This window comes from Rhipicephalus sanguineus, chromosome 5 (assembly GCF_013339695.2).
Source record: "Rhipicephalus sanguineus isolate Rsan-2018 chromosome 5, BIME_Rsan_1.4, whole genome shotgun sequence".
Taxonomy (NCBI): domain Eukaryota; kingdom Metazoa; phylum Arthropoda; class Arachnida; order Ixodida; family Ixodidae; genus Rhipicephalus; species Rhipicephalus sanguineus.
This window is the reverse complement of record NC_051180.1, coordinates 85,338,032-85,350,326: the sequence shown is the minus strand read 5'-3', so window position 1 is coordinate 85,350,326 and position 12,295 is coordinate 85,338,032. Positions and strand designations below refer to the sequence as shown.

At 46.2% G+C, this 12,295-nt stretch overlaps 2 protein-coding genes across 3 annotated transcripts in view; both read right to left on the bottom strand.

Annotated features, from left to right (window-relative positions):
- Positions 1–3,091, bottom strand: part of LOC119393932 (signal peptide peptidase-like 2B) — a 49,078-nt gene extending 45,987 nt beyond the window's left edge. Inside the window, exons 1-5 of one of the 2 annotated variants that reach the window (XM_037661126.2) lie at positions 2,879–3,091; positions 2,558–2,785; positions 2,267–2,380; positions 1,952–2,134; positions 1,766–1,852 (exon numbers count right to left, since the gene is read on the bottom strand). In XM_037661126.2, the coding sequence (XP_037517054.1) occupies positions 1,766–1,852; positions 1,952–2,134; positions 2,267–2,380; positions 2,558–2,647 (474 nt within the window). In that variant the 5' untranslated portion in view covers positions 2,648–2,785; positions 2,879–3,091. Of the gene's footprint in view, positions 1–1,765; positions 1,853–1,951; positions 2,135–2,266; positions 2,381–2,557 lie in introns of both variants that reach the window. The other variant, XM_037661127.2, reaches the window with a different exon arrangement.
- The window catches only part of LOC119393937 (uncharacterized), a 635,915-nt gene that overhangs the window by 466,910 nt on the left and 156,710 nt on the right, over positions 1–12,295 (bottom strand). The window lies entirely within an intron of this gene.

Below are 12,295 nucleotides of genomic sequence, written 5' to 3'. Positions count from 1 at the left end.
TTGAATTGTTGAATTCATAACAACTATGTGAACACTAAATTGAAGGCACCCTATTCATTAACATCAGTTTCACTCATTTGTGATGAACCATCTCTGATGTGACATCTATTGTGCTTTTTGTAATAAGCTTCGCAGAAGTGGTCTTTAAGAAAGTATGTACTATGAGCAACCAGGTTGCACTCCAAAGCAACGTCTCTCTCAACTGTGCCCCAAACAGAATGCAACTGTCCATACCGCAGTTGTATGGGAGTGTTTGCAATGGGTGTTGTTGCCGAACTTCTGCTAATGGAATGCCTCGAGTCTAGCTCTAGCACATGACAGTCTTGACAGCGATAAACAATTTACAAATGAAAGCATGTCAGAAATCAGGGCACAGACCTCTTATTTTTTGTTTTGCACAGCCAACTAGTAAGTGGCACAAACATTGTGGGTATCTTGAAAGAAGCCAATGAATTTACGAGCGAGAATGGCCCTTACATAGGTACAATTAACTAGCTCACAGCAAGTCTGGGAGTGTGCAAGTTGGTACAACCAAGGCACTGGATGTACAGCTACACCACTATGTATTTTATTGGGGACAGAAGCGTTCAGCAGGCAAGTATCAGAAAAAAACTCAATCGTCACTTTGCGTGAGAACACAGCCTCTAATCAAAAGTTTCAGCCTGTAGTAATTTTTTCAACCTGCACAGTTTTTCATTAGATTAGAAGCATCGCACATTAACAAAAAAATTCGCAGTTGTTGTGGAGCACATGTTGAGCACATGTTGTTGTGATTACATGTACCAATACATATGGGGATCACTATAGCCATGGGGCAACACAGTAAATGCATTAAGAAGTTCTTGTTGATTTGTCATACAAAACAAAGAGCATTCAAGCAGACATAGAATATGCACTAAAACGCATACAGAATTTAGGATAGGTGCCTAAAATGTGTTGCATACATCTGAAGACATTTTCATTTTTATAACAGCTGGAACAATTGGTCGCTGATATGCTCGAAATAGTTGTTTATGGGGTTCGACATCCCAAAGCGACTCTTGCTACGAGACACGCCACAGTGGAGAGAGAGAGAGAGAGAGAAGAGGGAGAAAGGAAAGACAGGGAGGTTAACCAGAAGCAGTCTCCGGTTTGCTACCCTGCACGTGGGAAGGGGAAAGGGGATGAAAAGAATGACAGTGGAGGGCTCCAGAAAATCACAATCACCTGGTGTTCTCCAACGTGCACTCGCATCGCACAATATACCAGCCTCTTGCATTTCGTCTCCCTCGAAATGCGACTGCCGCAGGTGGGATCAAACCCGCATTTTTCAGAGAGATATGCTTGACGTGTATTAGGAAAAGATACAGGCTGTTGCTTAAAACATTTGTATGCAGTCATATATCAGGACTCCTTTGTTTCCTTCTTAGAACCACGATTCATATTGTGAAAAACTTATGAAATAGCTGTGTGTCTTGGCCGATTATGTTGTTATATTTGACATACTTTAAGAACCTCAAGTGTCACCTCCATATTTGTGAGTACTCTGTATTTCTTTTTTTATGTAGTGATGTAAACTAATATACATTTACATAACAAAAAGGAACTTTAGCGCACCAGCTGTATGATGATGCTGAGGACAAACTTAAAGAGAAATGTTTGAATTTTTGCCATTCAGACATGCCTCTCAGGCTATACGGGTTCTGGGCAGAAAAACAAACTATCCTCCTCAGAGCGCACCAAGGAAGTGAATCAAATACTATGCAAATAATAAATAAAAACTCACCAGCAAGCTGTTCCCGGTGACATCCGTGACAAATCCCACAACAAGATCTAAATTATGCGTGTCATTTCTGTTGATGATAATGTTGTCCTAGAATGCAGGCAAGTGAGAAGGCGGTTAAGTAACATCGGCAACACAAGGCCTGTGACACTACAGCAGTCACGTGTCCGTTTCTTTAGCAACACTCACCACTCTACTCTTCTGCGTCGAAATGACTATGCCATAGGCCTGTGCAGCCTTGTAGTGAAGAACAACCTTGTCTAGCGTGCAGTTCCCACTGTCCTTTATCAGTGCAACTTTGCCATGGAGGTTAATAGACTGTAGTTTCTTGCAGCCATCCTGAGATGTTAGGTTGACCATTTGGATGTAAGGCTGCGTTGCAAAAAGTGAGACATTTGAAAAGGCTGTAGCTCTACAGCTCATTCAAAGCATTGTTTTGTGTAGTCCGCGTCTTACAGCCGGCATGTAGTCCGCGTCTTACAGCCAGCACGAAAAGAAACTCACCATTCTTTCTGGGCTCTCAGGCAATTCTTTGAATTCCGAGAAATACACCATACAAAACTGATGAACAGAATTGTCCGCTTCGGCCATTATCACCGAGTACTCCCCGGCCGAGACCTGCGAGTGGCAATACATAAAGAACGGACTCGTTACACGTAATAATGACGTAAAATACACACGCGCAGTTTACGGGCGTCCCTGTGACTGTGAGTGATTCATTTCGGGGAAGCACACAAATCTTTGCTCGGCAGCAAAATGCGGACACGTTGAAAGATTTGCGTGTAATCACGGTACCTGCGAAACGGTCAGCAGCAGGACTACGATCAGCCTCATCACAGAGCCGTGGGCAGTTCCGAGCAAACGGCGTTCACAAATCAACGTCATGGTGGTGTAGGTTGACACGAACAACTGCTAGGAGTATTCGAAGACGGGAGGACAGCGATGACAGTTGTTCAGGGGAGACATAACTACGGCTGACTCCTATAGGAGGGACCCGAAAGGTCCGGCTGCGCTCATACAGCTCTGTAAGGAGACACGGCAACCGATGTGGTGGCACGTCGGGTTTCGCAAGACAGATAATACAGTCAGGAACAAAGAAACACAATTTTCGCGCACCCTGGGCCTTCAAGAACAATCGGTAACTTGTCTCATCGGACCTGTCTTGTGGCTCTGTGGTTGGACCACCGCTGCTGGCACGGACGCTCTCAGTTCGTCTCGCACCGTCACTCGAGCAGCAATTTTATGAAATGTGCTCCGAATCATCACATAAGCGAAGAGGGAAATGAGATCTTGCAGCGAACAACAAACATCAGCAGATCCCAGCCAAACGCACAGCCTTGGTGGCCCAGCTGGCGTTCGCTGCTCCGCCTAGAGTCAGCTGGGAAATGCCTATGTTTATTGATAACATTGGCATCGACTTTATTTATTTAAAAGTTCAATTATAGATCATTTTTCGAGTTTTATAAACACAGCAACATCTTGTACTGAAAGCTTACAAAAACACGCTATTCCTTGGTTAATTTATTTTTGTGTTTTAAAACTACTTCAGTGCAAATGGACGATGCGAGAAAAAAGCCCGCAAGATCCTTAGTACAGTGTTCTGTAATCCTTAGGCAAGACGGTGAAAGACTACAATGGCATTTAAAGTAAGCAGGGTATGACAGACAAGGCCTTCATGATTCCCCCCAGCGCCGGTGAATAATCGCAGAGGCCACAATGCTAATCGTTGTGGTTTTGCATAGTACCGCCATATTCGCTGCTGTCGGCAGTAACGTTCCCATATGGCGGGTCTTTTAATTTCCTGATGTGGTCCAAGGCGTCAAGCAGGATACTTCGCGTGGGGTTTCAACTGTTCTATGCAACAAGAGTGCACAAGGAAAAATGAAAGGTATCGTTTAAACGACGGTTGTTCGGTTGCCTGAAAATGGGATGCCAACATGCGCATGATTTACGAGCATTTCAGTTACAAATATTCAATCAAGAAGGCTTCCCCTCTGCATTGTTTGGTTCCTTTTATGTTTGTTTCAGTCATGCTGCAAGCAGCTGTTGCATGTTTGATGTATATGCTTTTTGTTGATTTCGTAATCTACGTATGAAAGTATGTGCATCTTTTTTTTTCTTTTTTCTAAAAATCATGGGGAAAAAATGGTTTCGCGCTTAGCGTTGCTCCGTTCTTGGTCAAATTTCGTAGAAAGCTCACATTTCGTACCCTGCATTTTTCGGTTAAACGCTCGCCACAGTTACCCACCTACTTTTTAAAGAAAGGAAACGCTGACTTGCATTCGTCTGTGAAAAAGTGGCAGTTCAGTACTACAGAAAGCTGAGATAGTTGGTTGAAAAGGCTGCCGCGCTTGCATTCGTCTATGGAAAAGTGGTAGTTCAGTACTACAGAAAGCTGAGATAGTTGGTTGGAAAGGCTGCCGCGTTGACAAAGCGGATGACGCCGTTTCCTGTGCTTTCTCAGAATGTCAACATACGTCGCCTGTTTTGTTACAGAAAAAACAAAAGAAAAGAAGTAGTCACAATAAAGTGTTCTCACTTTCGTCACGATCAGACGAAACAGCAATTTTTTTTGTAGCGTTAGCTATACTGGCCTAGCCGAGCCAGTTTTGCGTGGCTCCTCAAGAGCCGTGCTGCGCATGCGTAAGGATCAGTGATGTCACACAGCTGGCGCATCGGAACCGGCAATTCCCGCGCACTCCGCTGCTGCCGCGCGCGACTCGCTGCCGCCGGTCTGCGCTTTCCAGAGGAGTGACGTCGTAGCCGAGGTAGGCGCCGACGCGCGCGCAGCTATTCGCCTTCGCTGTGCAGTCGCCTTCTGACACTGCGCTGGAGCCGTTTGATAGCGCCTCTGACTGGCGTTTGCCAGTGTGGTTTAGCCATGGAGAAGGAGAGCGCAAATGCTGCTCAACGGCGCAAAAGAGCGGAGAAGCTTAACTCATCGGATCCCGAAGTAGTTGCCTGGCAAAATAAATACACATGTGCCACATAATATGTATACCACGTGTGTCTCATTGGAACAGCAGTAAGCATGATAATCAAGCTAATCCTAGACAACCAGGAAAGCTAAGAACAATCAGCTGAACCTTTAACATTTTTTTATGCCTGTACGGCATTATGGGGTACTGCAGGAGAAGTATAAGACAATTAACTGGGAAAATGATTTTAAAAAAAAGATGCAAAGCAAGTAGTGCGGTGACTGTAACAGATTCTCTCTCTTTCTGCGCTTCACTTGCTGCTTCAGCCATTTAAACGAAGTGGCTAATTAATCGGCGCGAGGATCGCTGAACGAACCAACAATTCCTGCACTCTGAAAAGTAGCGTACAGCACAGCGATTAGATATCGGAAGACTGCAATACGCAGAGATTCCACCGAGCACATGGACAGAATTCCAACATCTAAAGTTTCTGTGAGCGGCACGTGTAATAAATACTTGAATCGCCAATGGGTTGTTGTTCTATCCTCTGCCATATATGGCTCACGCTAGAGCACTGCACGGGCCTTAATTCTCGTCCCGGAGCTCGGAATTCCCGGAGCTCGGAATGCCCGGAGCTCGTTAAAGTTTACCCGCCCGAACCCGGCCCGGTGACTCAAAGCCAGAACCGGGCCCGGCCCGAACCCGAGAAAAAATTTCACCTACCCGGCCCGGCCCGGCCCGACCGCAGATCGGGCCCGACAGGGGCCCGAGCCAATAATCTAGGTGGTGTTACTCGAACATGGAATCGACAGCGAGGCGTTTTCAGTATGAAATATCTACGCTTTGTTGGCGCATGCTTCGCTAACAATTATACTTTAACCTACGGTAATTTCTTGTAAAAAGGTGCTCACGGTGGAAACAGCTGAGCAGACTTACTGGGTACAATGAACGTTCGTTCGGCAAAGGTATAATGTACATACCTATCTTTTTCTGCACACACAATGGGGATCATCAAGGGCGTTTTGTGGCAGATATTGTAGCAAGGAAAGGGATTTGCAGCATCCTTTCAGTTTCGATAGGGAGCGCAATAAAAACAGAGGAGACAGGGAACAGTACGCTCTCTTCTCTTTGTTGTTATTGTGTGCTCTATTGAAATTTAAAGCATGCTCTAACGACAAAGCCAATCGTGCACCCTTTTGGATATGTAGCACCTGTCTTCAGGGGCGTAGCCAAGGGGGGGGGGGGGGTTGGGGGGGTTCAAACCCACCCCCCCCCCCGAAATTTTTCAGTTTTGCTTGCGCATATATACACACACACATACAAACGCACGCACGAACATACATTAAGTATGGTTGAACCCCCCCCCCGAAAAAAATTTCTGGCTACGCCCCTGCCTGTCTTCAACATAGTAGCACCTTGCCAGAGCAAGACTAATCGAGGAAAAAAAGCCAAATTTATTACTTTTGTTTTAAGTACACTAGCCTAGATAAAAATTATAACGATCCGGCCGTGTGCGCCCCGTGTACTTCATATACGTATAAGCAGCCGAAAAGAAGAAAAAACAATTTGTGATAGCATTGTTATGATATATCGCATCACTGCTAGTATATACAGTCTATAAGGTTTTGTGGCATAGTTTATAGTTTATCTCTTCACATGTTCTTGTGCAAAATATCCAATTATCAGGGGATTCCGCCTTTTAGCACGTCATGCGCTGTTGCACCACATATCCTGGCGCGCTAAAATTTGTTGCACTGCTTTCGCTAGCCGCAGGGGCGCACATCTGCCTTACGAATTCTGAAGGCGTCGGCAGTCGTTCTTAGCTTACACCACTGGAGCTAGTTTAGAATGTCATTGTGGACCTCTGCAGAATGAACACAGCTGTCCAGCTCATCCCATAATACTAAAGCTTTAGCGCAAAACGAGCACGGCGGACAAAGAAACGACGAAGACAGGCGCTAACACAACTGATATCCCCGCTCTTTGACCAATCTTTTTCAGATTGTGGGATATACCATGCAGGTATGGAATGACAGCCACCTTCTTACGCACTGTTGCCTGCGAATTAGTGCACGGGTCACTGCTCTTCGAACACTTTCGGAGCTTCTCTGAAACAGATACCAGCAGGTGACGTGGATAACCAGCTGCCTTCAAGCGAGCAATCTGCCCGCAGAAGCTTTCTTGTATCGAATGGTAGCAGGACTTGGTCAAAGCGTTGTGTAGACAGGCACAAGCAATTCCGCGCTTGACAAGCTTGCTGTGTGCAGAGGCAAAAGGCAACAAGGGTTTTTTCGCACGAGGCTCATATCTCCAACATATGTGGTTACTCGAAAAGGAAAGCCTAAGGTCCAAGAATCTCAGGGATCGGTTCTCAGGAATCTCGTACGTGAGAGTTAGCGGCTTTAGGCAATCCTTGAACAGTGCCAATGCTTGCTGCAGGGAAGTATTAAAGGCTCTATCGTCACACTCAAACAAAATTAAATAGTCATCGACAAAACGGAAGCATTTCCACATTAGTTTCCTGTAAGCGTTCTTGAACCTTTCTATCCATGTGCGCCAAGAACAGGTCACTAAGCACTGGGGCTATACAGGAACCAATGCAGACGCCACTTTTTTGCAAAAAGACACTTCCGTTCCAGTCGGCATAGGTAGAAGTGAGATAAAGTTTGAGCAAATCAAGGAAATCGGAAACTGCGACACCGCACTCATTCTGGAATGCTACCGCACCAAATTCAAATATCGCTTCTTCTATGACACCACAAAGAGCTTGATGAGGGATCGAGTAATATAAGTCTTTTATATCGATAGAGATAGCCTTGTGTGGAAGCCTGGAAAGTTCATTCAGGTGCGTGATAATCAGCGAAGAATTCTTGACTAAAAAGGGGTCATTGACGCATAGCAACTTTAAGTAACTTTGTAGCCATAAGGCAATTGACTTTTGCCACGTGCCTTTTTCGGAAATAATCACACGAAAAGGTGTTCCAACCTTGTGAGCCTTAGCGGAGAAAAACATCTCCAGGGCAATCTTATCTGTCTTGTCAAGAGACTGGGCAAGTGCACTGAGGCTCAGCTTTGTTAATAAGTCTTTTGCTTTGCGCTTGACATCCTTCAATTTGAAATCCGGGCATCGGTTGAACACAGAATCAATGGCAGATTGAGCTTTACCTAAGAACGTCCCATGGCGTACAACACAGAACCCACCTTCTTTGTCAGAGTTCAAAACACAAAGGCCATTGCTCTTGAGGTAGGACGCCACTCGTCCAACTGGAACGACTCTTTCTTGGTGGGAGTGTCGGCGAAGAACATCAACACCCTCAGAAATGCAGCGGTCACCTTCACTTTCGGGAGCGCGTTTGGAGACGTCATGCACCAACGACAGCAGTTCTGCCGGTGATTGCCTCCTTTCAACGGCGAACTTGGGACCAAGCGAGATGGTTCTACCGTGCTCGTTTTGCGCTAAAGCTTTAGTATTATGGAATACCAACTAGCCCGCTCTCACACCTTGCTTCAGCTCATCCCTTCATTTCTCTCGTTCCCGAACGTCGTGCCATTCTTCAATAGCATCTATAAAACTCCTCTTTGAGGGCTTCTACTTGCTGTTTTCAGCAGTTCATGTTATGCATGGTTTGCACCGTGCTCTTTTTTTTCTATATTACAATGGTGTGTGCCTTCCTAACGATGCTTTACCGATAGAAGGTGGCCATTGGAGCACGCGGGTAGGACTGGCAGGAGGTGGACGAAGTGATGTCGTTCCAGTTTGATAAGATGTGAATAAGCTTCTCGACGATTACTCATTGAATTCATATGGTTCGAGCTAAGGGGACATCATCCGGCACGGAATTCGTAATTGTTTTTTTTTTCAAGCCAGATACTTCGTCACGCCACCTATGCTGTTCCTGCATATTCCAAAGCTGTTGCGGCAGCATCATGTAGCTCTCGCACTATATATTACTGGGGTCTCAAACACGCGGCCTACGCACCTCTCGCTAACGGCCCGCGGCCCCCACATGACTGTCTTCGTCTATTTTTTTTTAAATTTTTATTATACGTACCTTCTTGAGCTACACAGGCATGACAGATCTAAAACATTTTTTTTTCGTGAGGCACCCCCTGCGGTCACCATGCGTTGATACATAACCGTGAAACAACTCTCTATGTCAGAATCGGCGTCCAGGTTTTAGTCATTTTGAAGATAGCTATCGATATGTTGTAGGAATCCTGCCGCCAAATCCCCTTCAGAAATGACCCATACATGAGCTGTGGGAAAGGTACTTCCTCAAATGACAACCTTAGCTGGCGTTTTCTACAACCTATGCCCCCGCGCGCCTATGTCCGGCACGTTGACCTGGCCGTCGTGGGAGTAAATTTTCGCCAATGCGGCCCGTTCGCTGAGGTGACTTTGAGACCCCTGATATAGCGGAGCAAGACGAAAGCTAAGACATTACCAATGTGGACACACAAAGCAGGCTGTGCATGTCCATATCGCGTCACATGACCACTGGGAGCTGTGGCGGAGCGATGGAAAAAGAATGTGCCTTTATAGGGATTCTATGTAACGAGATTCCGCGCAGTACTTTCGCTTTAGTGGAGGGCTGGAACTTTCAAGAACGTTTCCCCGCTTTGTAACTCTGTGATCGCTCTTGTGATGATAAGTTAAAGGCATGAATTTATTATATTACATTTATTACTGCGATTAAAGAATAACATTTGGGATATAAAATCAACAACGAATGCAAATGAAGCACATACTAGCGAGATTTTATAAGCGCCTGATCTATCTAATTTTAGCTCGCCCGTTTCAGCTAATTCAAGTAGCCCCATGTGCAAGAAGCAAACGAAGTTCAGTACCTGTGCTTCATAAACTTCCCGAAATACCCTGCACCACATATATAAAACGTTTTTTCGGGACATAGTTTGGAACATGTATGTAGGCAATACGTATGTGGAAGAAACTTGAAAGGACACTAAAGAGAAAAACGCTTTTTCTATTATCAGTAAATTACTCTTTTACAATTCCAAAATAACCACGCTCAAGACTCGACGCGACAAGACGCGACAAGACTCTTCGTAAGCGTGAAAACGCGCAAAAGGAAAATGCGAGTAGCGAAGCCACGTGGAATTTCGCGCAGCAAACACCGTGACGTCAGAGATTCTGATGGCGTCTGCTGGGGCCTACGCAGTTCCTAATCGGTAAAAATGCAGTACATTGACATCTGAGGAAGTCATAGACTTAACAAGCCAAGCTTCAGGAAATATCATTCAGCTAATGTCCTCAAAATACGACAAAAATTAAGTTCAAAATCAATGACGTCGGGGCAACATTAAAAATAGAACTTTGACCTTGATTTTCTCCTGAATAAACTTATGATGGTGAAACTATAACGACATTCGAGTTCTCAGAGTATACTTTATCAGTCTAAACCGATTCATTGTTTCAATTTAGTGTCCCTTTAAGAATTGAGCAAAGTCCAAGCCCGGCCCGACCCGAGCCCGCCACCTCAAACCCGGGCCCGGCCCACGGGCCGGGCCGGGCTCGGGTTTTCGGGTAGGCCCGAGCCCGTGCAGTGCTCTAGCTCACACCCACTCCGAGGGATTGGCCAAGAATTGATCTTATGAAAATTAAAAAAAAGTTGAGTATTAAATGTTGATGACAATAAAAATTAATTAATTAATTAAATAATTAATTAAAAAACATGGCGGATCCCTCAGTCATAGATCGATATTACACGAAAGTAAAACGTGTCTTGACAGACGTAGTTGAGCGTTTGTTGTGCATTGTTTCGCCCCGATGGCGAAGGAATGAACGCTATAGCAACAAGTTGTAATGTCACGCGAAGAGCGGCAAGCAGCTCGAAACATGCAACGCGCTGCTCAAGCAGAAAGGACGCACGGAACGAACATACATAGGATGAGCGCGAACTAACGACTGTCACAGCTCGACAGTTAAGGCCCGAACACACGTACGCGTTGCAGCGCGTCAACGCGTGACTTTTTGACGCGGCGCCGCGCCCTCTATGTATAGGGAGAGAGAGTGCGCGGCTACGCGAAGCTGCGCGCCCTCCCTCTCCATAGGGAGAGGACGCGGCGCCGCGTCAAAAAGTCACGCGTTGACGCGCTGCAACGCGTACGTGTCAAATACAAAGGAGGACGCACGAAACGAACGCACAAGTGTACACAGGATGAGCGCGAACTGTCACAGTTGTAACTTATTTGTTTGTGAGCAGCGCGCTCGTTTCGCAAAAGCGGCCGCTGCAGTGAGCGAAGTGACCTTCGTGCTCTTCTGTAATTTCAACGCAAACTTGCGGTGAGGGCGCAAGACGTACAAGATAAGCGCGGGCGCACGAGCGACCCCGCCCTGTAGAGGCGCACGCTCATCTAACGCGCGGGGCGACGACGTTTAAAGCGCGCCCTTCTAGAGTTAAGCGGGGGACAGACGGGTCCGGTTTTCCATGCGATCCGACGGCCGACGGCGCGGTGGGGGAGAGGGAATGGTGGCTGTACGATGCTATGAAAGGTCACCATTCCGGTTTCCCCTCCGCAGTGTCGGACGTCGAATCGCATGAAAAATCGTACCGTCTGTCTCGCCCTTTACTGTATATGCTACCTTAAGGTAGCAGAGTTGCGCGTAGCTCTGGCTAGCAACCACAGCTATGCGGTGAAGTCGCACTTCATTTTTGCAGACGACATGCCTACCGTGTCGCCGATTAACATGTCAGGCGTCTCGAAAGCCGATGATAAACATTGGCTGTCGACGACCGCGGCGGCGTCGAGAAATACAAAAATTAGCCCGAGCGTAAGCTTCTCCGCAATGCATGGTTGCTAGCGGCGTTTGGAAGATAGATGAGCAACTCTGCTACCTAAAGGTAGCATATACAGTAACTCTACGCCCTTCTAGCCATTCGCGCCATCTCGCAAGTGATAACGAAAACATGCTCTGTACCCCGATCCCTGAGTACCGCCACCGGATCCCGCGCTGCGCGCTGGGGATCATGGGGTCATCTCCGGGTGACGGAACTTTTTATTCAAGTTTTTTCTTTGCCATATGTTAGTCTTTATATTTTACAACGTCATATCCGTGACGGAAATGCGTCAGTGAAGCCGTGATGGACCCCGGCATAAAACACTTTCGTGCTAAAAAACGTACGCAACAAGGAAAGAGTGCAATAATTCTTTTTCAAACATTCAGATCAGACACTTTAATCGTTGTCCCGAATAGAAATTAGACTGACAATAATAATAATAAGAACAATAATAATAAAAATAATAACAAAAAGAACTTTTTCTTTCCATTATAACAGTACTTATACAAGTGGCAATTTAAAGTCATATTCGTTTTGTTTCATGCAGGTATCTACACACGGCATCAAGCCCCGCCACGGCGGTCTAGTGGTTATGGCGCTCGACTGCTGACCCGAAGGTCGCGGGATCGAATCCCGGCCGCGGCGGCTGCATTTTCGATGGAGGCGAAAATGTCTGAGGCCCGTGTACTTAGATTTAGGTGCACGTTAAAGAACCCCAGGTGGTCGAAATTTCCGGAGCCCTCCACTACGGCGTCTCTCATAATCATATCGTGGTTTTGGGACGTTAAACCCCAGATATTATTATTATTACACGG